Source organism: Acanthisitta chloris, unplaced genomic scaffold (assembly GCF_000695815.1).
Source record: "Acanthisitta chloris isolate BGI_N310 unplaced genomic scaffold, ASM69581v1 scaffold9688, whole genome shotgun sequence".
NCBI lineage: Eukaryota > Metazoa > Chordata > Aves > Passeriformes > Acanthisittidae > Acanthisitta > Acanthisitta chloris.
Window position 1 is genome coordinate 101094 of NW_008686538.1, and position 25245 is coordinate 126338.

Here is a 25245-nt window from a genome sequence, read left to right on the forward strand (position 1 = left end):
AGAGTAAGACACGTTTTCAGTGATGAAGGCAAGGTTTGTACTGAGGATGTAGCTAGGCCTCAGCACAGCACTTTATTTACTGTGAGTTTTGATGATTGGTTTTCCTATGCTAAAATGGTTTTTGAATGTTAAGGAAGTTTTATACTGCCTTGTTGTTAGCTGGTGATGGAATCTAGATGAGACTGGTAGTACAACTAGGCTAAGTTTGTTCTTAGGCCTCTTTTTAGCATGTCTTAAAAGTGGAAGATGATGTGCTCAGAAGTAGGCACAGTCTTCAAGAGGCTGTTTTTAGCTTAGAAGCTGCTCAGACAGAGGTGCTCTCTGGATGAGGGAAAACCAGCTGGAAAAACAGCTCTGGGAAGAGCACTCAGCTGCAGTAATGGAGTATGTGCTACAGAGACATTTCAGATAATCAAACCCTTGAACAACCACTTTTTGGTGGCAAGTGATGCTAAGAATATATACAGGAACTGAGCGAGCCAAAGTCTCATTGTGAAGGTAAGTTTAGTCCAAAATTTCTCAGTTACACAATGAACTGTGAAAACCACAATGTCTGAGGAACTAAACTCAAATTTTACTATTTTATCATATGTCATTTACTTGGAAGAAGAATCAAGAATCTGTCCCAGCTCTGGCAAACCTCTGACCATTAAAGTCAACATTGAGTGAGGGGATGAAGAAATTAAAGAATTAGGAAGTTCTTTCTAACTGGAAAAGAGCATGTTAACTCAAGAAATTAAAGAATTCTTCAGTAAAAATAACTTGGATGCCACTGACACACAATTTTCTCTTCACATGTGGTGTAAGTATCTCTGGACAGTACAAGACTGATGGTGAAAAGTTCAGATTAACTATGTTGCAGCATCCAACTTGATCTACAGTTGTGAAATTCATCCTGGGTTTGTTTATGAGTCTGATGGTCAGCACTTTCCATCTCTGACAAAGCATTCTCCTCTCTTTCTGCCAATACACCTGACAACTCCATAGAAAGACTTCAGAAATAGATAAAATTTTCTTTCTAACACTATACCAAAGGAACCTTCCTTCCTCAAAAAAGGGAAAACAGAATAGTCTAGAAATACCCACTGACATCATGCAGTAACTCTAAAATTCTCCTGGAAAAAAATGCTGACAGCATTTCACACAGCCAAAAGAAATACTAAAAGTAAAGCACTAAATGCTGTTTTGGAAAGTGTGTGGGTGATGCAAGGAAGCATTATGCACCATAATGAAGTTCCACAGAAAGCAGATAAAGCAGAAACCCACCCCAGAGCCTTTATAACAGACACCTTCTGCTTGCTCTGAGTCTGTCTCCCAAGTGCCATGCTGTGCCCACTAGTCCCTGGGCTGGGAAAGGCAGTGAGCTCCCATTCCCCAAGCTGCCTCTGCCACTCCTTTTACATCCTCTTCCATGCCCTTTACATCTTCTCTCACACATTTCTCCTTCAGGCTGAAAAGTCTTACCCTCATCCCTGTAGAGAACTTTCCAGAACCCTGCTATCCTTCCTGCTCTTCTGGAAGCTGCACTAGAAAGGACAAAACACCTCACTGTGTGTTAGAAAGAGGTGAAGCCTTCAGCTGTGTCCAGTCCTCATGTGACAGGATGCTCTCTGCTCTGCTCTCAAGTCCTTCTGTAATGCTTTCTAGCAGTTGGTTTGTTTTCTGATTGCTGCTGAGTATTGAGCTGGTGGTTTCATAAGAGCAGCTATGCCCCAAGGTCCCATTTGTGTGTGTGTGAGATTTAACTCGGAGCCCATTAGCAGCAGTAATCCCAGGCTCCTTCTTCCCTTATGTGCATAATTTATTTGGCTTTGCTTACAATGGGTTTCACACAGACTCTCTGTGACTGTTCCCCTCACTGCAATCCCCCTGCTTCGTTAATGGTAATTGCCTCTCTCTCTGTTTTCCAGCAGATCAGCAATTCAGACAAATCGTTGCTTGTGCCACTTGCTGCCACTCTGCCAGGCCTGACTGAGGTAAGGTGTGCCCAAAAGGTTTTCTGATTGTCTCAAGTCATCTAACAAAATGGTATCACTTCTGTGTGTAGACAGGAATTGTCACCTGTCCCTGAGACTCTCCCAAAGCCCACGGGTGGTGTGCAGGGCACTGTGAGGCTCGGGCACCTTGGCAGCTGTGGGCAGAGCTGGGAGCAGGATGGGCTCAGCCACCCAGGTTAGCTGAACTCTATACACCTTTTTCCTTATAGATACTCTTCTGAAATACAGGTTAAATTGCTTTTGAGAATTCATACAATCATAGAATTTCAGGAGTTAGAAAGGATATTAGAGATCACCCAGACCCAACCCCTGCTCTGGGCAGGGACACCTCCCACCAGAGCAGGTTGCTCAAGGCTTCATCCAACCTGACTTTGAACACTGCCAGGGTTGGGGTAGCCACAGCCTCCCTGGGCAACCTGTGCCAAGTGTCTCACCACACTCACAGGAAAAACTTCTTCCTAACACCTAAATTTCCCCTCCTTCAATTTGCATCAGTTACCCTTTGCCCTATCACTGTAGCTCCTAACACAGAGTCCCTCTCCAGCTCCCTGTAGCCCCTTCAGATACTGAAAGCTGCTTTGAGGTCTCCACACAACCTTCCCTTCTCCAATATAATTCTCAATAGTTAATTAATTAAACTCCAATACCAGGGTAAGGAAAATTTTTGCCTCTGTGTACTTTTATATATAACTTTTTACCAGGGTAAACCAACCAAACAAGCATCTAGATGATTCCCTCTCACAAAGAGACATTTGGTACTGTGCATGCACTTTTCTGACCTTAAATATCTCCATGGCCTGGAGAGACAATGTCCTTCCTCACTAGAGGAAGGTGGGTAATGTCTGTATCACAATGCACATCTTTATTTTCCTGAAAGACAGTGATCTGAGTGAAGATCAAAGAAATGACAGATCTGCATAAACTGAGCAAACAGCTGTCATAAACCCTTGGTATTTGTTTCACCTGGCTGTGTGTAATCTGGATGACATGTAGGTCCTTGTGTGCTGAGGAAGTAATGTTTCCCCTGGCACTCATGTACGACCAGACACAATACTGATTGAATTTGTAAAATGGGAAGAAGCCTTGGCTGTATTGTCTTACCTTTCTCAGAAGCCGGGGCAAGGTCAATAAAACTTCGACATTTTTCACCTTTAAAAGAAAAGGGTTATTTTAGGAGACAGAAGTTGATTCATTGTGCTTTGCCTCCCCTTCCTGCCCAGAGTTCCTGTCATTGCTCCCACCCAAGTCTCCAGGACTACAGAGTTGTCCCACACAGAGAACATTTACCTGTATCTCCATCCTGCATCAAAACTACTGTGCTGACAGGGGTGGACACTCTGTTAGGATTACAGTCCCTCCATCAGGAGTATGGGATACAGTTAAGGAAGAAAAGCAATTCTTTGCTGGCTGTACCCACCAGGTCAGTGATGCTCTTTCCCGAGGCCAGGAGCAAAGCTGTGCTCCAGGTGGAGTGACACAGGGAAAACCACTGCAGAGAGGGAACACTGAGAGGGCACAGGTCTCTCTCACTGACACTTCTGCTCTCCTCAGCATTGCACAATGCCTGTGCCCCACCAGGTGTGACTGAGCCTCCTAGTCCTGGGCAGCATTGCCATGGGCACAGAGGTCTCCATAGATAGATGCAACATGTGTGACTAGGACAGACAAAACCTGAAGCACAAAGATGCTAAGAAATTGCACAGCATTTAAAAAGTGTTTGAAAAGCAAACCAATGCCTTGCTCTGAGCATCACAGCCTGTGCCACTCCCTCTGCTTCGTGGCTGCTGCATCCACTTAGCACAGTAAATTACACTCTGTTCAGGATTCCACCTTTGGTTGTGTTGGTATTTTTGAGATGCCTATGGCTTCTGAACAGGAAATGTATTTTAAGGGTGGATGCTTTGACCTTTCTTTTGACTTCTTCAGGCAATCAGAGATTATCAAACAGTTCCTCTGTTCCAGGTGCATCCATCCACCAAGTGTATGTGTGTCCTTTGATGTGATGTATTCCAAGGTGCCCAGTGGCTCAGTAGCTAGTCAGAGCCCAGCACACCTGCCAGAGGTCATGGAGAAGAATCAGTTTTGCCCTTTGAGACTTTAACTGATGCAGAGGCAGCTATAGGACTAGGATGGATTTTTTTATTTGCTGTGCTCATGTTTTAATTGCAGTCAAAAGTCTGATTTAGGAAATGTGAGCCATTAAACAGGAATAAACAGTGAGATGCTGCAGTGATGGCCAAGTCAGGGTGTAATTTTTTCCTTAGTTGTAATTAAGTACATGCACAAACCAATATAAAATGTTAATGTTTCTGATGTCTTTGTCGGCAGGATTGGGATAAATGTAGCTATTCAAATGATAGCTGTGCTGACATAACAACCTATTATTATAATGCTGTTATTACTACCTTTTATTTACTTTTTGCAGTTTTAAACCTATGCTGAATACACCGAGAAGTGTACACACAGTCTGGAGTCTAAGTGGCTATAAGAGAAAAGGTTCACTTGACACTGAAGTGAAGGTTTCAGTCTCTCCATGGCAGGGGAAGGATTTCTACTCAGGATTTCTACTATTGATTTCAGGCACTGCCCAGAGGACACTCAAGGAAAGGAAGTGACACTTGACTTATGAGAGCACCATGTCTACTTCCAAAGAGGTGGGTAGGGCAGGCTATATTTGAGCAGAATGAATGTCATAGAAGTAAGTTATTACGTTTTGGGGCAGACAGACAGAAAGACAAGGGATGGATCACAGAAATTACACCAACCCCACAGCATTGTGTTGGCAGGACCCTGCATGTCCCTTGGACAGCGTCCTGTTCAGAGCAGGACTGTCACTAACACCTGACTAGGTTATCCATGCCTTTCCCAGCCAAATCCCAAAATTCTTCAAGGATGGTGATGTCCATCATTTAGTGACTCTAAGGATGGCATTTCTCCTCTGCTCTGGTCTCAGGACTATACTATCCTTCTGGAGAAATTGTTCCTTATTCTCAACCTGAACATCTCTAGCTCCTCTCTCATCTTGGTAGTAATCCTTTCTCTCTCTGTAGGGACATGAGCAAGCCCAGCTTCCTTTCACATGTAGTGTACTTCAGGTCCCTGGCCAAGACCTCCAGAGAAACAGGTGGACTATAACAGACACTGTGGTGTAAGTAGGAAATGTTCTCATCCGGAGCCTCTGAGTTCCAGGGCATGAGGTGTTTCAGGAATGCACTGACATAAAATCAAGGGAATATAGGGCGAGTGACCTTCAGATTTGAACTTGATATAAGCAGATTAAGCAAGATTTTTCATTCTAGCCATATGGATCTGTGGTTTGGGTCTGGTTTTGTGGTGTTTTGTTTGGGGTATTTTTTTCCAGCTATTACTTTACCACAGTTTTATTTTAACCTGACTTGAAGCTAACTGACTCACACTGAGCATCCCTCACCTGTGGATGCACCGAATCCAAAGCCACATTACTGAAAATCTTTAACAAATACCTGACTCTCCAGCATGTTATCCCAAAACAGGCAAAGGGGAATGGCATTTGCTACTACAGGAACTGCACAGGCTGTTGTGCATCTACACAGCATCTCCTTACATGGCAAGGTGCAGAGTTTCCCTGACACGTGTGGGTACTGACAGATGTCAGTTCCTGACATTTCCCTTCATTGTTCCTGTTGTTGGAGCACTGGAAACCCCTCCTCCAATTTCAATGGTAACCACTGGTGGTATTTATAGACCACATTCATACTTCCACATGCAGACATGCATCTCACTGAGAACTGAAGATGTCAGCAGTGCTTTCACTGTTCCTCTTAGGATTTATTCTAAGTTATTTTTGGGTATCTTGTATAACTGATCTCTTAAGCCCTCTTAAGTTTAATTTTAGACTTGGCAGAGTTTATCCTGCTGTGCTGCCCTTTTCCAGATGCATCTTCTCCTCCTAACCAGGCTCCTGGAGAGTCTTTGGAGAATACAGAACAGGCTGTTTAGAAATGCAACAAGAAGAGTCTCTAGGATTCATCCCCCTGAGCATCCTGCCTCCACCCATTGCTGGCTGTGGTTCTGACAGAGGAGAAAGCCAAGGAGTGATCTCTCCTGCACTTCACTCACGCACAAAGAAGAGGTGTGACCTGGCTTGAATGCTCTCCACTTCCACGAGGGAGCAGTGCATGTGAAGACCTGTGGAGCTCAGCAGCATCAGGGAGCTGCTGGAGGCTGAGGAGAGAGGACTCACCAACCACCTAAACATCCATAAGAAAAGCATTTGGTAGCAGCTTCTTCTGTGGCTTCCCAAGGGTGAGACGGAAACATCATCTACGCAAGTTCTTGCAAACTCTCTCCCTCCTGACTGGACTGGCTCTGCATGGGCTCAGTAGTGGCTCTGCTGGAATTCCCAAGAAGGGACATGGGACACAGGGGCCTGTAGGACTGGGTACTAGCAACAGTCTTAAATTTGTCTGTGGTTTTCTCTAATTAACCCTACTTGTTTAATCTAATCCTGTACAATGTGCATGTGTATTTGTAACTTCTAGGGAACTTCCAACTCAACCAGCCAGAGAGTGGGAGGAGACACATCTGGAAAGAGGGAGCTGGTGGCTGGGTAAGAGTCTTGAGGTCTTGATATGGGTAACAGAGCTCAGGAAAATGTTTAAGGGACCATCAGTGTGATGTGTTTGTGCATCTACAGTGGGAAGGGGTGTGCATGTTTTAGCAGTGTTCTGCAGACCTGTTCAGGCAGAGGAAGAAGAAGGGCAAACTTGCTGCTGGGGTGATGTTAGGGGGTGTGAGTGTGTGTGTGTGTGCACCTGTGCAGGTGCTGGGACCTGCACCTTGGTACATGCCTACCCTGAATGGGAAGGGCCCATTCTAACCCTTCTAGCCCATTCTAGCATACAGATGTACATCCAAGCTCAGTGTGCTCACTGGAATCTCTCTGGCTTTAAGCTTTTGTGAGATCCACATGTTCTACTCTTTCTTCCACCTAAAATGGGTGGTTTGTTTACTCCTGTCTTCAGGCCCCCACACTGCCCAGTGGTGGTTGATTTGGCCAGAGTATACCTCAGGAACATGGTGGTTTAGCCTGGAAATCAGGAAGAGGGCAGAAAACCACCAAAAAACATAGGCTTTGAGATGATATTCTAAAAAATACATAGGCTTTGAGTTGATATTCTAAGTTTCTAACAAAACTGTTGCCATAGCAAGGACTAGAAGTTCATGTCCTGGATCATATTTATTTGGGCTCCATTCCTGAGTTCTTTCCTCTGTGAGCCAGTGATAAATACCTCATTAATAATGAAACCAGCTAAATAAAAACAACTCTGAAAAATCCTACCTTGTATGTTTTCCAATGACACGGTTTGAAGATATTCTAGTTAAATAATTTGACTTAAAAGAAATCTGGTCTTTCTGACTGAACTCAGTTATAACTCTGCTTTTCATGTCACCAAAAAAAAATAGAAAGTGCTGCCTGTATTCACTTATTTTGCATAAAATTTTACAAGTTCAAAAGTACAGTTCTGATGGAAATTTAAATGATTATGTTTCACTAAAACAGCATTCCCTTTTAGAGCACCCTGGCTCCCAGCCTACGACAGACAAGGTCTCCTTCTTTCCCAGTAGGCCCTAACAAACTTTTATCTCTCCCATTATATCTGGAGTCACACGATTCTGATGAGATCCCACATCATCTACTGGGAGTAAAATCCTTGTGTTTGTCTAAAAAAAGACATAACCCTCAAGGCATCCCAGCCTAGACGAGGCTGAGGACTCAACACAACTTCAGTGAGAAAAAGTGCTACATTAAGGAAAATGCAGGTTAATGGGCTCACTCAAACTGAGCTGTATCAGGTTAATTAACAGCTAAACAATTCAACTTTGATTAAAGTGGTTCCAGACACAGCAATTAATTGACTTTTTTTCTAATGAAAGATTGAGTGTTAATCTACAAAATCCACATTTTCCAGCTGACCTTGTTGATTTTGCCGGACCTATATTTTCTTTTGGCAAATAAACAAGTTCATACAGAATTGCACTAGAATATGTCTCAAACTATGAAGACAATTGTTTTCTCCCCCTCTGACAGCTGTCACTCAGAGCTGCTGCCCATCAATGTTTCTGCCACTTTTAAAAAAACATATGAGAACTTGTTCAGTTTCTCAGGCTGAGTTAACTCACAATCTGTTTCCCTTTCAGGGTTGTTTTGAAATCTGAACTCTGCACTGTTGTTCTCTTCCAGAAACCCAATCCTTTAAAAGTTTCTCCTTTTAAAGTGGGAAAGCTTAAAGCCTCCCATGTTTTCATTTCAGGCATGCACTTTTCCTCAGTTCACACATCCTCAAAGACACGGTGATAATTCCATCAGAGAGGCACCATCCCCATGGTGGGCTCCTCCCTGGCTTGGTGGGAGCAGTGGAGAGTTGTGCAGGGCAGCAGATGCAGGCAGAGCTGGGAATGCCCAGCACAGTGGTGCAGCCTGGAACTATGTGCCATGCTAACTGTTTTACGTGCTGAAACTCTCCCTGATGTGAAAAATCTTGCACAGTATCTGAAAGCAAACATCTCCACAGGCTGCTCTCAAATCATGGCTAATTGAAACACAGCCAAGCCACAAGATTCAGCTGATTATCTTGGTAAGACCTGATGGATGTGTTCACACATCTATCATTTGGAGAGCTGGGGAACAGTTCAGATTTCTAAATGATTGGGAGAATCAAGGAAACAACGGTGCTGAGAGAGGTTTTCAATGATTCTGGCGTCACATTAGGGCTGACTTTATAATCTGCAAAGCATTAAATCAGACAAAGAGCTCTGAGTTGCTCTAAGCATTTCAAGCCAGGGAATGGGAAGCAGAGGGTTTGACCTGTTCAGCCCAGAGGTGACCATCTGCCACACTGTGTGCCTCCATGTGAATGTAAATATGCCAAAATAAACTAGTTAGCAGCAATCCAGTATCTGTGGGACTACGGTGTCTCCCAGAAAACTGTGAAACACTAGAAATGCTGCTCTGCACAGAGGGTGTAGCTGATGCATGTCCCTCGCTGTGTGAAGTGACATGTCTCCTAGAGTCTCCCATGTGCTGTTCCATTTGGGCTGGTGACTAACAGTGATCAAAGGAGTAAATAACCTATAAGAGCCCAAAGCCCTGGTTGTAGAAGCAATGTGGATCAATAGCTCCCATTCCTTTCAAATATTAGTTGTGGCTCAATGTGGATTCTCTTATAACCATGCCAGTGCTTCTCTCCAGGAAATACCCAACTGGAGTGTTTGCACTGGATCTGTGCCCTAGCTCTAGACATACATGGGCAGGGCAGGCAGAGATGAAAGTCGCTGACAGCAAAGGAAACTCCTTTTCATGGATGGGATTACTCAAAAAAATTAAAACATCAAAACCTGACGTGTGCCAAAATGGAAGGGAAGAGATCCAGCGCAGAGACTGACTCTGGTACCATGTCCTGTCACTGTGAACATAAGTCTTCAGGTTGCAGCTTGAAAGATGTGCAAGTGACTGTAGGTAAGAGGCCAAGGATTGCTGGAGGGGATGGGACCTTCAATGTCAGAGCCTGTGCCACATCAACCTGTATTTCTTCTCCACAGTTGACACTATAACTGTATTTCTTCCCTGGCTTGCCCAGCTTTCTGCTCTCTGTTTCTCTTAGCTATTGCAATTTAAGCTGCCTGTTTCAAAGTGAGCTCCAGAAACTTCTCCCACTTTTCCTACACAAGATGCTCAGTTGTTTTGTGCTTTGAGGTGTCCTGTTTTCCCAAACAGGGCCCTGTGACTTGGAGCATGGAATCTGAGATAACTGTAACCTTTTTTAAAGGAAGGGCATTGCAGTACACTGCAATGAATACAGGTTTTGAAATCAAGTGAACAAAAAAAAGTTGTGCTTGCATCTCCTCTTGTGAGCCTTATTTCCAAACTTGTACCTAATAACGGCCACAAATTCTCATTTAGTGTTTTTGTCTGGCCAGGTGATGCACAGTGAACTCAAGCTGAATGAAAGTATGATGTGTTTTTTGGTCTCTCTAAATCTGGTGAGTCTAAGCACAGTGGAATAGCTCTGCTATTGGAACAATTTCCACGTTGCAAGTAAGCATGGTTTGAGCCCTTCTCCCCACCAAAGGCAGCCACAGAAGGTAAGACACCTGGAAGTGAATTTTGTTTGCCTGTGATTATTCTACAATCTATGTCATTCCATAGTAATAACATTTGCTTCTTATTACTCACTGTCTTTGTAGTCATTTCTAAGTTAGATCAGCAAAGATTTATATTTTGTTTACCAACAAAAATACTGAATGATATTACACCATGTCCTGACTGGCAGAGGATCCTGCTAGGAGCTGTCCTGTTCCCTGGTGTGCTGGTTTCAGCTGGGATAGAGTTCATTTGCTTCCTAGTAGCTGGTCCAGGGCTGTGTTTTGGGTGTAGGGTGAGAATAATGTTGATAACACACTGGTGCTTTAGTTGTTGCTGAGCAGGGCTCACCCTAATCAAGGGTTTTTCAGAGTCTCATACTCTGCCAGCAAGTGAGTGTGCAAGAAACTGGGAGGGAGCATGGCCAGGACATCTGACCTGAACTGGCCAATGGGATAGTCCACACCATAGTGTGTCATGTTCAGTTATAAACTGGGGAGAGTTGGCCAGGAGCCTCTGATTGCTGCCTGGGACAGGTTGAGCAACTGTGTTGTGCATCACTTTTTTTTGAGGGTTTTAGTCCTCTCTCTCCCCTTTTGTCTGTTTTTATTATTGTTGTTGTTATATTTTACTTTATCTTAATTATGAAACTGTTCTTATCTCAACCCGAGGTCTTACCTTTTTCTGATTCTCCTCCCTACCCCACCAAGGCAGCAGGAGTGAGTGAGTGGCTGAGTGGTACTCAGTTGCCAATTAGGGTTAAACTACAACCCCTTGTATGTCCCAGTTTTGAGATCTGTCAGCAATCCTGTTCTTCTAACTCCATATAAGGAAAGTTCCAAAATCAGGATTGAATCTGGTGTCATTTTAAGACCGTGGGGATACCATGATGATTGATATTCCATTCCATACTTGTTTCTGTAGCCCTGACTGCATCTGTTCACATTTGCACTGACACTGGGGTAAAGAATCTCAGTTCTCTTTGAAATATGGGACCTATGTGTTAGTCTTCCAGCACTTTGAAGCTTGTTCCTTTTACAAGAAACTCCTAGAACCCCTCAGATGCTTCCTTTTAAGACTACTGGGTTAAATGACTGAGGGCAGACACATCCAAAGAGAAAACAACACAGTGTTTGCTTGTGAGATGGAGTAGCATATGAGATGAGGAATAGTTACCTGCCTGGTCCCTTACTTCACTTATGAGGGTCAGCCTGCAGGGATTTTATATCCACATCAAATTATGTAAAATAGGTGATCATACAGCTAGTCTGTCTAGCAGGATCAGGAGGACCTAAAATCCAAAACTCCCTGAGCACTGCAGACATAAAATAGCCCCAACATCCTATAAAAGCCTGAATGTCTATAATAAAGCAATCACCACCACAGGAATCACAGTTATCGTGTACTACAGGAAGAGAGCAAGAGTTGTCACGAGGAACACAAATAAATCTGTAAATTCCTATGGCCAGGCCTATCTCATCCTGAAAGCAAAATACCAGGGATTTGTTAGGAGGAGTTCACAAGTGCTTTTCTGAAATGGATCCTTCCCCATGCTGTAAAAGAAGGCAAAAAATTGTTACTCTCCCTGTTATCTAGCCTGAGGGAGATTTCCCTTCTGATCCCAAATTAGATCATCAGTTTAATGTTCAGTGCATGAGCAGCCATACCAATTAGATACTGAGAAGCTGTAATAATGTCAGCGGCAGCAAAGCAGCCTCCTCACACACTGCCTCCACCTGTAGCCAATTTCTGATGCTTTAGAGAAGGCATAAAACCCTCCAGAAAACGTGATGTGCATCAAGCCAGCAGCAATTTCTGTCCTGGCTCCCAGTGGTCACCCTGGAGCTCGGACACAGCTGGAGCCAGGCAGTCCAGGCAAGGGGCTCCTTTCAGACCTCCTTAAGACACAACACATCAGCTATGCAGGACTCACTCCAAGCTTCCTCATGCCAGAACCATTCCTCTTCTCTTCCACAGTTCTTCCTGTGACTTCAGAGGCATCCTCCATTCCCTTTGCTCACACTGCCCTCTGTGGAGGTGAGGTCCAGAGACACACTCTCTGGGAACCCAACCCTGGCTTGCCAATTTTTTCCTCGATGACAAGTTACCTAGGTCATATTATTTGCTTTCTCCACATATATATAAGGTGTCACCACATCCCCTCTAGGTCTTCAGTCTGGTTTACCAAAGAGAACCAGTTTTCTCTTCTTGTAGGAGATCCTCTTTTCCTTAACTACCTTGGAAATCCCACTCTGCAACTGTTCCACTTCCCCCTTTTCCTTACCAAAACACACTGGTGTTGCCTATGCCTTGCACAGTGGTGCTGATTTTTCCCTTTCCTTTATACTGCAGCACTCAGAGTCACCCCACAGACTAATACTGTCCCCCAACTTGGTTCTTACCTTTCCCCTACAGTTGCCAACTACCTGTGACCTCACAGAGCTTGATGCCTTAGCATCTGGTGCTTTTAACCTTCTTTAAAATGTAATGCTGCTCTTAAAACTCTATCAGACCAGCTCATATTCCCAGTTATGCGACAGAATCTCTCCTCTGTAATGCCAATATTCCTAGATTTTGTGTCACAACATATGTAAGAAGTGCATTCAAAGTAGGATTATTCTCTTCAAATTAAGACTTCTGTGTTAGGAATTGCAACATCTTAGACAGATTCCTTTTGGGCCAATGAGGCAAACACATAATCCGAGGGCTCAGTTCATCCCACAGGAGGAGCAGTGTAATCTCCCCAGGGAGTGCTCACTACTCTCTACTGTAATGATGATGTTGATCAGTTTGGGCACAGACACCTACATATGCTGATGTCCATGGGTTTGTTGTAGGATTCCTCCTGCCTTTCTTTTCTTAGGTGACACAAATTGTATCCCTAGTTGGTTTTCCTAGATTGCTGATCTCAGCAATAACAGAATCAGTCCCAAAACCAAATTTCAGGGCAGCTAGAAATGTCTGATCTCCATTGCGACAATTCCCCCTCTTGTATTACTTGCCACAGCCTCCTTGCAAGACTGTTCTTTAGTCAGTCTACAATCTATTTATCCCCATCATAAGAAGCAAAATCAAGTAAAATCTGCACCACAGATTAGACAAAAGTTCTGCCTAATTCACTGTTGTTGCATCACCTCCAGTGACAGACATTTAGGGAAGAGCAAAGGGTGATGCTGCTAATATTCTCCCCTTGTGGTACCAGCACTGTATCAGTAGTTTGGGAACTTTCTGGTCAGGGCTTACTCTCAAATCATCGTGTTCATAACACAAAGAGATGTTTCCTCCCTGGATCCATGCAATCCCCAGTTTTGGCCTTCACAACATTCCCTGTCAGGGAGCTCTGTAGGAAGGAGTATTTTTTTTTTCTGTTATGCATTTTTCTTCTTAAATCATGGAATCAGTCAACAATATTTCTTGTCTGATCTCCATCATCCTCACTTGATCCCTGCCAATATCACATCTCTCTGTACATTGTGCCTTCCCTCCATTTGAAGCAGCTTAGGCTGTTTGGCAGTTCCCAGTGTGGGAACAAACCTGCATCTATCACCGTGTTCTTACCATCCTCTCTGCTCTCTCTAGCTCTTCTGTAAAGAATTTGCAGTGGGACACTCCATAAAATGCTTTTTAGTAGATCCATAAAGACTGGGTCTAATCCATTACCCTTGTCTAAGAAGTGATTCATCTTGTTAAAAGATTTGCCTTTAATAAAGCCCTACCTGTGATAATACCCATTTGTTGCCATGCACTGAGAGCTTTCCCTGAAAACTGCCCTAAGATGCCTGGGTTAAGTGGCCTGTATAATTTTTTTCCAGTCTTCTTTAAATCCAGTGATGCACAGATTCTTGCTACTAAACCTGCATTTTCATGTACCAATTATTTCAACATCCTCATGTGAGGATTATCCAGGCCCCCTGGGTTCAGTTCCTCTTATACTGGAAATTTCATCTTTAATATAGAGCTCTACCTCCTCAATTCCTTTTCCCACTCTTCTCTTCCTAAACCTTTTATAACTAGCAAATTTTTACATTCCAGTCATGCGAATAAACCTGCCAGGTTTCAGTCATGCCAATTAGATTCTATTTCTCAGAATCCAGCCAGAATTCCCAATTCCTCTTGCTTTTAATTACAGACTCACAAGGTGCTTCTCCCCAGTCCTGCTCTGGACAGCCACCCGTGGTGAATCACTGTGATAGGACTCTTATAGCAGCAGGATGGAGGAGAAGGGGGATGCAGAGCCACTCTGGAGCTGTGAAAGGGAATGGCATGTTCTGGTCTTGATATGTTACAAATTTCCTCATTTCTGCAGGTTAAACCTCTCTCATCCTCTAGTTCCTCAAGGAGCAGTTCATGTCCACACTTATGGTCCGTTTTGACTCATCCTTACATACCACCTAAATTCCAATCTACCATTTACTCCTTCAAGGAATATGTGGCACAGAGCATACAGACCTCTTGCTCTCAAAAATCAATCCAAAAGCACAAAAGAAGCCATGCATTATCCATTCCTGGTCTCCTGACTTCTGTGGAGCATGGGGGGCAACATGAAAAGGCTCATTGTTTATTTAATGGGACTCTACACTTCAAAGGCAATTAGGCAGATGCATTTTCCCTCTGAATGTGGATGTTGATGCTGAGATTGTTCATTTGCAAATACATCAAGATCTGAGTTCATGGTTTTTTCCTATTAACATCAAAGCAAACACACTGTTGAGCAGACCTGGCTGACTTGTTATTGCTTCCCAGCTCACAAACTCCTCTGCCTGTTATGACGTGATACGCCACCTTGCCTACTTGACATGTTCATTTTTTTCATGCCATGTGTGTTCTTGAGTCATGGAACCTACCAACTGGTTCACCACTGCTGCTGTTAGTACTTCACTTGTCTGGTGTCTTGTGCTGAGCCCTGTACTGCCCAAGCACAGACCTACACTGCAGGTGTGCAATGAGATACTCGAAGTCATACCTAAAGTCATACCTAAAAAAGAAATTAAACCATAGTGAGCTTGGCTCTGAGACATGTGGCCATGGCCAAGGCATGCAGAGCCCAGGAAGAGGCACCATGTGCCCTGTGCAGTATGTGAGGGCAGAACAGGACTCACGACCAGCATGTTCTGCAGAGCTTGTAGGGTGTGCTTTAGCTTCAGCCCCTTCTGCAGATTAGGTGCATTGCTCACACAGAAGGGACCTCCACCTGTATGTGATCCACAGCACTAAACCCACTCTGAAAGGTGGAGCCTTGTCCTCCTTTTGGCAGACTGGGATTCAGCCCACTTTGGAGTCAGAAATTGTGCTAAATAACTACAGGACTCCCCCACAGTTGAAACACGTATGCTCCAGTCCCTCTATTCCCAGAGGGGATTCACGATTACATTGCTCAGGTGCTAAATGCTTTTTGAATTCTTTTGCTGTCCTAGACATGCTGGATAAAAATAAACTCTAGATTCACAAATTATTTCAGAAATAATCGCGGCACTCAATCTCTGTTAGAGCTGTCAGTGGAAGCTAGGAAGCGGCGACAAGAGGAAGGCACGCTCTGCTGGGCTCTGCTGTTTGCACCTTAGCCTCTGGAATCTAAATGCACATTGCAGATAAACGGGGAGGGGAGAAGACACTCAAAAATCTCTTTGCTTGCAGCCTAAATGTCATTTTAAGGTGTTTCTGAGCCTCTACAACCAACTGGAAGTCCTGGCATCCTGTTCCTTGCAGCACCAACCCTCTGGGAATTGGTCCCGTTGTGTCTGCCCTGCAAGATCTGCTGTGTTGCAGCTGCACCAGGGCACGGAACAGAAAGTTTGGACAGCCCTGGGACTGGAGGGAGTGAGAAATCAAAAGGCTGGTGGCTGGATGAAGAACATGGCTCAAAGTTTGGAGGCTTTGGAGAGTTTTGACAGCGTCATGATCACAGAGAGAGTTACTGGCACTCGTGTGTGCCTGGTGGGATTTATGGTGCTTAACTTAAGACATCCGTGAGTGAGTGAAGAACCAGGGTGGGTCGGGAGCTGTGGGAGTGGTGCTGACCATAGGCTGTGGCCATATGGTCTGCTGACAGAGGTGTGAGGCTGCAAGTGACTGCTGAGAGGACTTTGCCTGGGGGAAAGCTGCTGTTGCAGTCACTTTCAGTATGCTTTAAGAAAGACGTTATTGACAGTGTGCAGTGCATTCAAGCTGGGGAGTTTGACTAATTTAACACACTGCTATTTAATGCACACATGGTGACTCTGATTTTTGCTGCCTACAGGACTGGGGTCAGTAAGTAAGGACAGTGTGCTGAGCCTGTTGGATGAATTGCTGGGACATATACTGAGCAGAGGGTACACATATAATGTGATCTCTGTGCTGTTGGATTGGGGATGGCCAGTGCCTCACTGCCTTAGAGCTCAGGTAAAATCATCACCAGTCAGGCTGCAAAAGGCCATGACAACACACTGACAGTCTAGTATCACAAACCTGTAAGTCTGAACAGAGACCTGTCAGTTATTTTGTGTTGACAGTATTAGGGGAAAACTTAGACCCATGTCCCTTACATTGCTCTTGTCCTTATCAGAAAAAAAAAAATATGGTAAATCTGAATGAGGCAGCTGTCTAAGCCAATACAGCCTGGATTATTTCCAAAGGTTGGTCACTCCTGGCTCAGCACTGCTAACTGGAGAGTACTTTCCCCCAAGTTAGTGCTTCAAACAAGAGAAAACACACAAATGGCTGCTGTGGCAGTGTGGGGAGGGAGAAACATCCCTTTCTCTCCTGCTTTCAACATAACTTCCAACTCTCTCCTGAAATCACCCACTACAGCACAGCTTTGTTTACCCAGTACAGAATAGATCACTGTGTTTCTCTTCTCCCACAGATAACTCACTTTTCTGAGTGGGCTAGAGTCACACACTTACAACTTATCTCACACATAAATCTTGACTTGGAAAGATTTCAAAATCTGCCAGAAATATGGGCATGCTTGATTGTGCCAATCCCAGCTAAGACGCTCAAAAAGCCAGAGAGTCTTAAGCTGCTCACTCAGGCTGCTGTGGCCTAAGTTGATTCCCAAATCAGTACAACAAACCATTTTTTTCTGTATTTCCTTCTAGCACCAAGAGGGTTGCTTTGGTGCCCTCATTTCAGCATGGAGCTGTTTATTAACAGTCCCAAGGTTAGAGTTCATGAACTTTCCTTTTCTTACATTAAACCGAGTTTTAATGATCAGCTAATTCTTGAAGCACTATCCTCAGAAATACCAGGGAGTATTCACAGCCTCTTGGGATGAAATGGCTTGTGAGCATCTCCCAAAGTTTGCCCCACTTTATAGCACCTCCTTACAGAACAGTTTTACCAGGATGCCATAAACTTCCCATTACCAGAGAGGCTGTGTCCTCAGAGACACAACATGCAGGATGTTAACTGTTCCTCTCTCCCAGCAGTGGTGAAGTACCAACTTCTCAGTCTACTCCTTGGGCAATGACAGGATAGGATGGAAACATGTATGCACCATCCATCATCTCATTTACATCTGTTACAATCTCTGTTACATTTGTAAACTTTATTTTTCAGTCACACAATCAAGAAAATATCTCTTTGCAAAGCAGAGTTTGGATGTTAGCTCTACCAGACAGCTCTGGGAGTAGGGACTGTCAGTTTGCATCTGCTGAGACTCAGTTTGGTCCCATGGCAGCTGCCTGCCATCCACCCTCCAGTGTTTTATTTCTTGCTAAGTGCCAGGGCACAGCAGAGAAAATGAGCACACTGAGAAGCTGCAGAGATGTCTTTTTGAGTGGTTCTCAGCAAGTAAATGGCTGGGCAGAGAACAGAAATGAGCTTTCTTGTGCCAGGCTGTGCCCTTTAACTGCCATTTCCCTACTTCAATAACCATACAATACAGGAAGGGTGTGTGGGTGGTCTTTTACCTAAGGGATACCAGGACAGAGGCAGTCTAGGCTACAGCGTGGTAAGAACTGTGACCTTTGTGCTTCCCCTGCCATTCAGACCACAGTCCTGGGGGCAATCACAATTAGATGTCAGAACCTCCTTAACAACTCGCAGCCGCTGCCTTTCGTGCGCTCCATGGAGCAGCTCCCAGGAGGAAGAGCTGACCAGTATCTGGCTGCAGTACCCAGGAGGGTAGCACATACTGCTTGCCAGGGTTTCAGCTGGCTATAGAGCACAGACCCTGCATCAGCCAGCAGGTAAACAAGCAAATCCTTGCTCTCACTGGAAACAGGTTGCTTTTCGACAAAGAACTGTTCAAAATCCTGCCTCTCTCTGCAGGGTGAATCTGCTCTGAGATACAGCACAGAACAGCTTGCCCGTGTGTTTATCACACTGAGGCAAACACAAAGCAACACAAGCTGGAAGGAAGTTGGTTTATACTTACCAGCAGCATTGATATTTTCCTCACAGGAGTACCAGATCCCAGTGTGGAAATACCTGAAAAGGAAGCGGTCATCTCCCGTCTCCCAGCTGTAATGAACCACATTCTGGTTCGTCTCATTTGCAGTCTCATTCCCACCGTAGTTGAGGCAGTTTGTCTTCTTCTCTTTCCCACAGCTCGGCTTGGGGACCCTCTGTGTGCCCTCACACCAGTGGGTCGTGATAAAAGCTGTTGTAGAGAAGAGGAGAGCCATCAGATTCAGACTCACTGCTAGCAGGGCTCTGCATCTTCGATTTGTCTTCATGGTAAATCCGCCCTCCCTCCCCCTCCTGCTGAGAGAAGAAGTCAAAGGGGTTTGTTTTATTTGGGGGAGAGGGGGGTGTTTCAAAGCCTCTCACGATTCAGAATCCAGTTGTCCAGGCGTTAAAACTCTCAGCTTCTTCCAAGCTGCTGTTGGAGCGGTCAAGAAAACGCTGCAGGCAGATTCCCATTCTCCTCTTCACTTGAAATCCTCCTGCCTTTGTGGGTTAGAGGAGCAGCTGCCGGAGCGGGAGCGGCGCCGTCCTCTCGCAGCCGGAGAGCCTCAGAGCGCTGGCAGGATCACAGAGGGTCTGTCTTGCGAAGAGCACCGAGAGCGAGTGAACATCTGCTCGGGTACCACACATGATCCCAAGGGGCTCCGCAGCCTCCTCCGCCGGGAGACACCTGCAGGCTGCGGGACTCGTGTCCTCTGCTCCCCAGGATGAGCAGGAGAAACTCAGCGGGCGGCAGGGACACAGCTCCGAGCCCACTGCAGCACACCGGAGGCTCCGTCGGGTTCGGGGGAGGCGTCACATCTTAGTCCTAAAAAAGAATTATTCTCTGGAGCTGCGAAATGCGTTTTTCATACACCAGAGGGGAGAGGTTCGTCCAGCAGGAGGAGGAGGAGGAGGAGGGATCGAGTGGCACTTTAGCATTTCTGCGCTGAGCTAGGGAGTAGTAAATCCAGGGTTTGATTCTGCTGTCGTCATGCTGGTGTAAATCTCTCTCTCCAGGGGCTTGCTCGGGCAGTCAGCAAAGCCCCGGAGGAATTCAGATTTGAAAGTGTGTGGTGAGTGAAAAGCACATCTTCACAATACCAAAGGGTGCCCCTTTCCCAGGTTTTCGTTTCCAGGCACAGCACACACAGGGGCTCTGGGTGAAGTGGGTCTGTAGGAAATTTTGTGGGTCCTGCTTTGTGCAGACAGAGACAGCTAATTAGAGCAAACCCTGGTCTTTACTCCCCAGAGAGCAATGCTGAGAGAGGAGGGAGCACTGCCTAACATCCCATTTCCAAATGGAAGTGTATTGTCCTGTTGTGGCAGTTGGCTGGCTCACAGAGTTTCTTATTTCTTTGCACATTGCTCAGAGCTCTCTGGTGAACACTGAGGGCCATGAGGAGCAGGTGGTGGTGGAGGTACAATCCATAAGACCCTGTATCCAAACAGTAAGCTTGGCCACACTTGTCACACAGCAGTTCTGTGTCCTTAGTAGATTAATGCAATTTTCTGGTGTGAAGAAGCTGCACATGACTCCTGAGCTTTGGACTGGGTAGTGTTTCCTTCCAGCCTTGTCTGGACTCCCTCAGGGGCTGAGGGGATGCTTGTGGCCTCTCAGAGCAGTCCAGCAGTCCTGGAAATAACTATGCCCTGACTTCACACCCTGCTCCTCATAAGGTTCTCATTTTATGCCCTGCACTGTAAAGTCAACACACAGGCTCCACACGCAAAGCTCATCCTGTATTTTGTTGCTTACAGACATGACATGTGGTGGCAGTTACTCCAGCTCCTCGAGGAAAGCCAGAAAGGACAAGGTGAAGTGTTCCCTCAGCAATGCACCACACAAGGCTTCAGAGACCTGTGGCTGCCTCCCTCACAGGTCACCACAGGACTCTGTCACGGCCCTGGCTGGTACCTGTCCTGCATGTCTGGGCCCAATTGTTGGTGAGTTCTTCCACTGTTTGTACTCACTTGGGTTTTGCCATTTTGTTTTATAAATAGACTGGAAAGTTACTAGAAAACTTTTGTGAGAGAACTCACACTGCTGCGTGAGAACAATTGTGATTTCAAAATTGGAATTGCTTTGTACTGCAAACCCTTCCCTACCTAAGAGTCTTCACTTTGGCTGCTCCTGCCTGTCCATGACTGCCACCTCCTCAGTGCCAGGGATTTTCCAGTGGTCTGTGCTAGCAGAGTGCCTTCCTTGTCCTCTTTTAATGGCACATCCCCTCTCCCTGCCCCAGTCCTTTCAGCATTACATCTTGCAGTGAAATAATCAGCATTATTTCCTTGGGTTTAATTGCCTGCAAGAAATAGAGGTGATAGCTCTTTAGAGACCCACAGGATTATTACTTCAGCTGTTTTTATGTTGCAGGACATTCACTCAGCAATGCCTGTGCATGTCCCTGTGTTTCTCAGGGTTATCCACTTGCTAAGAGGAATAAACAAAGCACTTGAAACTTGGACAGAAAGGCTCCACAAGAAAGCTAGCGTTGTTCTTCAGGGCTGTCTTTCAAGTGTCTGTCAGCATCTGAATAATCACACTTCTCCAAGTGTGAATACAGGTCTTTACAGCTCTTTTCTCACCATTTTTCTCTATCTATTGCCCTGTGGATTGTGTTTTCTGGCTGCAGCACCAATGCCTGCACACTCGGTTTCTCCCTGTGCCCATCTCCCTCAGGGTTGGGCATCCAAGGGGTTTGTTATCTGTGATAAGTTTGTCCTAATTGCTTCTTATATTCCATTTTTACTCCTAATCCTAACAGATATTTCTATTTCTGTGCCTCCTTATCATCTTCATTCTTGTTTTTAGGCTGACAGAGCAGTTGAGCACAGAGGTGGTGGCAGTATATTTTAAAAAAAAGGGTAAAATAAAGAAGAATTTTGGTTCCTTTTGTAGTACAGATTTTTTAGAATCTTAAGCATCTAAATATATTGAGCACAAATTAAAGTTTATGCAGTCAGGTAACTTTTTTGACATGAATATTTTCTTTTTTCCTAAAGGAAATCAGGAATTTTTTTCATTATTAGACTCCCCTAACTGTATGTGTTGGGATTACTTGAAAAGAAGGAAACCAGTCTGTGCCACACTCATGCTGTAATGCTCCAACGATTTCTCTTTATATAATCTCTGTTTATCAGATTTGTTGTGTATAAAAATGGAAAGATCATGCATATGTTGCAGGAGGCAGTTCAGATGCCTGGATTAAGTTGTATTTACATGGTATTATCTTTCATAGTAAAGTAGAAGGGTTTAAATTCTATAGAGAAGTAGTTTTTGTGCTGTGGCTAGAAGAATCTTTACAAACCTTTCTGCAGCAGTAGCTTTTCTATGATGTGGTGAGGAAAACTACCTTCACAGGTTATAGCTGAACTCCTTTTCCTTTACTGCTTCTTATAGGATCAGTCTAAGTTGTTATTACTCCGTATTTACTCACGTACGAAAAGCATTTGACCCAGAGGATTTAAAATAAGGATAGCATTTGCAAAGGAAGTTTTGACTCAGGCTGTGTTTTTCACTAGTGGGGAACAGAAGCACCATTCACCCAGGCAGAGGAAGCTCTAATTTTGGGTGCTCCAGTGGTGATGAGGCCGTGGTAAGCTTAGTCTGCTTGTTTGTTTGACACCAGCAGCATCAACTGCATGGGATTCTCTGCCAGGTTTAAATCAACTCTTTCAAAACACTATAGCTTTTCTTTAAATCCTTATTTCTTACAGTTCTGTCCTTCTGGGCTTCCTTATGGGTTTGTGTTGCCTTTTTAAACTGTTCCTGGACTGTGTTTCCCAGCTCCTCCTGCCACCTTGGGCTGGACCCCTCCTGGCAGTTATCTTTGCTTTTCCTCAGCACCACAGAGACACAGAATCCACTTGCTCAATTCATTTGTTTTGCAAATGGTTGAAAATCTCCTTTTCTAGTCAGAATTTCCCTCCTTTGACACAGAGATCTGCATGGCTCATTTTTCTCTTGCTCTTTTACCAAGGTAAATATGAATTATTGGTGTGCCCCCAATATACTTCCCCTGTCCCTACTCCATCCAGGAAAATGGCAAGTTTTTCCTTACCTCAGGCACATAACAAGTTTGACTTTTGTATTTGGAGAAGAAGGTTGGGATGGAAATGCTCTACATGTTTCTCCCAGATCACGACCATGTATGTTAGGCAGCTCTGCATAGCTTGTCTTCCCTCCACTCCATATGCAGGTTCCCTTTTGCCATTTGCACCTCAGGTTTAACTTTTTTGTCAGAACTCTGACCCAAAGCAGTCTGTGTTCAGCAGTGATGCTTAGCACTCTGAGCACACATGCTGAGCTGTACAATCCTGTTCATCTAAGAGATGCTGCTGAGAGACATTACTGATTTTCTAACAGAAATTAAGCTTTCAGCAAATGGGCAGTTCCCTCCAGGCCACATGTGAAGGTGGGCTGAATATTGATACCAGAGGAAATCTTGGTCTTCAGTTTAACTCATGACTTGAAGTGTGTCTTTCATGCACTTTGCTCGTGGGCATTTAGTCAAGGACAAGAAGGTTGCTCAGGAAATTCTTCCTGTTCCTAAACCAACCAGGCAAAAAATGGTTTCTGACAGTGCTGTAGTAAAGACCTTTAGCAGTCTTGACAGAAAGGAAAGTGATAAAACTAACTGTTGGTTCTCAGGTATGTTTTCCCCGTAACAATTCCCATGGCCCAGTGTCACTGGTCAGTAAAGACATCCCTAACTGCCCTTTTCAGAGTAGCTGGTCTGGATGTTTTGATCAGTTGTCAGCATTGCTCATCCTTGCTTGGGCACAAGGACTGTGCCATGAGCACTGCAGGCACTCTTTCTCTGCTAACAGACAGGGTCTCTGTAGCCCTCTGATTTGCAGTCTGTCCCAAACAGCCTTAGATTAATCATCCATACTCTGTATAAAAACCAGGTGGGACTGGGATATTAACAGATTTGTACTTATCTGGTATCTGCATTTAATTCCTCCAGCTGCTGGCGGAGGGGAAGGGAGATGAGAAGTGACAGGTCTGAGTCATGTTGTGATTGGTGTCTAGGAGAGCTGACTGGCTAAGTTGCCTGAAAAGACAGTCCAAAAGGTCACAGCTGAGCAAGAAAGATATTCCCAAGGCTATTCCCAATAACCATTTACGTATGTCCACCTATGCTGGGAGTGAGCAAAATGTAATGGTATCCTACTTTTGACCCTGAATTAGCTATTTTCCTGTGCTGGAGTATTATTTCTTCACAATCACTGTTGGATTGGATTAAGATGGAAGTTGAATTAATATTTAGTACTTTTTGTTAAGGCTAACTTTTCTCTGATATGTTGAAGTTATTACAAGAAATGACAGGCCCACTTAAGAAGAACCCAGAAGCAGAAGCCACGTTCTTTATTGCTGCAGTTAAAGAAGCATTCTTGCACATCAGAGCCTTAAAGGCACTTGTGAGTCTTTCAATGTTCCTAGGCACCTTAGCAAAACAGCAGCCCCAGAGCAAAGGTGGCCACAACAAACAGAGCGAGGCTGGGAAACACCACAGGGTTCATTACACAACATGCTCTTTTATAACCCAGGCATCTGATTTCTGTGTTCACAGAGAGTTATGTATTGTCATATGCTGCTGCTGTGCCTTTGGAGGGGCCTGATGACTATCTACAGATGTATTTGTTTGTATTATTTCCTTGGGTTTTAAACACATTTTTTTCCCTTCTATTCTCAATATATTTTCAGGGACAGAAGCTAGAACCTTTAAATGTCTGTGGCTTTCAGTTTTTGCCTGGCAAAGGAGCAAACAGTGTACATTTGGTGTGAATTATATGAAGAATGATGTTGCTTATTTGTATGTCCAAGTACTTTATTCCCATAATTAGGATTCCTCCATATGTCCAGGCATTTTAAGTGGTAGAATATGATTTGCAATGAGATTTTCATTCAGAGAGGGGTGACCAGGAAGATTTGCTTGAGCAAGGTGTATTCTCTGCAGAAATTGCATCCTGTGCAAAATGCATTTGGGAAAACAGACATTGCCAGAGCAGAGCAGGAGAGGCTACTTAGGGTCAGGGATGGCTTTTTGATGGGGCCAGTGTGACCTGCAGAGAAGGACACACATTCTGTCACTGGTGGCATATTCCAGGCCAATGGATCATGAGCACAACCCCTACCTGTGCTCATGATCTCCAGCAGTGTTGCTGGCTCAGAGACAAAGTGACACAGGGTAGTGATGCTGAAGGTGAGTGCAAGGTTTGGCTGCCAGGGAAAGGCAGGATATTCAGGTTGGCTCTAGAGGCTGAGTGTAACAGAATACTGCATTTGGTCTACACTGAAACACAACATGGCGAATTCATACATACAACCAGCAGGTTTTAAACACTTTGGTACCAAATTCTAATTTGAGCAGAAGTCTTTTCCCCTGAGGATACAGCAGAAGACAAAACAACCAAAGTAAAAAATCAAGAGATCGATAGTAAAAGCAAAACAGAGCGGAAAAGATCTCTCTCCATGGCAAAGCTAGGTAATTGCATAACTGTTCCAAGGAGAAGAGAAAAGGTCAACAGGCAGATGACAGGCTGGTGCACAGAAAGCTTCTGCCTAGCAGGGGACAGTATTTCACAGTGCATTGGAAGAGAAGTGAATGAGTATGCAGAAATGACTAAGAAAATGCCAAACTGTATGAGAGGACCTGGGTAAGACTATCCCGTAATGACACAGTGTCATGGTGAGAGACATCCTCTAGACTGCAGGACATCTGAGGCAGCACCAAACTCAGCAGAGTG

The 25245-nt window shown here is 44.6% G+C and overlaps 1 protein-coding gene across 1 annotated transcript in view; it reads right to left on the reverse strand.

Annotated features, from left to right (window-relative positions):
* GSG1L (GSG1-like) overlaps window positions 1-18779 on the reverse strand; it is a 53358-nt gene extending 34579 nt beyond the window's left edge. Inside the window, exons 1-2 of the mRNA XM_009080195.1 lie at window positions 18479-18779; window positions 3099-3146 (exon numbers count right to left, since the gene is read on the reverse strand). Coding sequence (XP_009078443.1) covers window positions 3099-3146; window positions 18479-18779 — 349 coding nt within the window. The remainder of the gene's footprint in view (window positions 1-3098; window positions 3147-18478) is intronic.
* Window positions 18780-25245: the final 6466 nt, after the last annotated feature.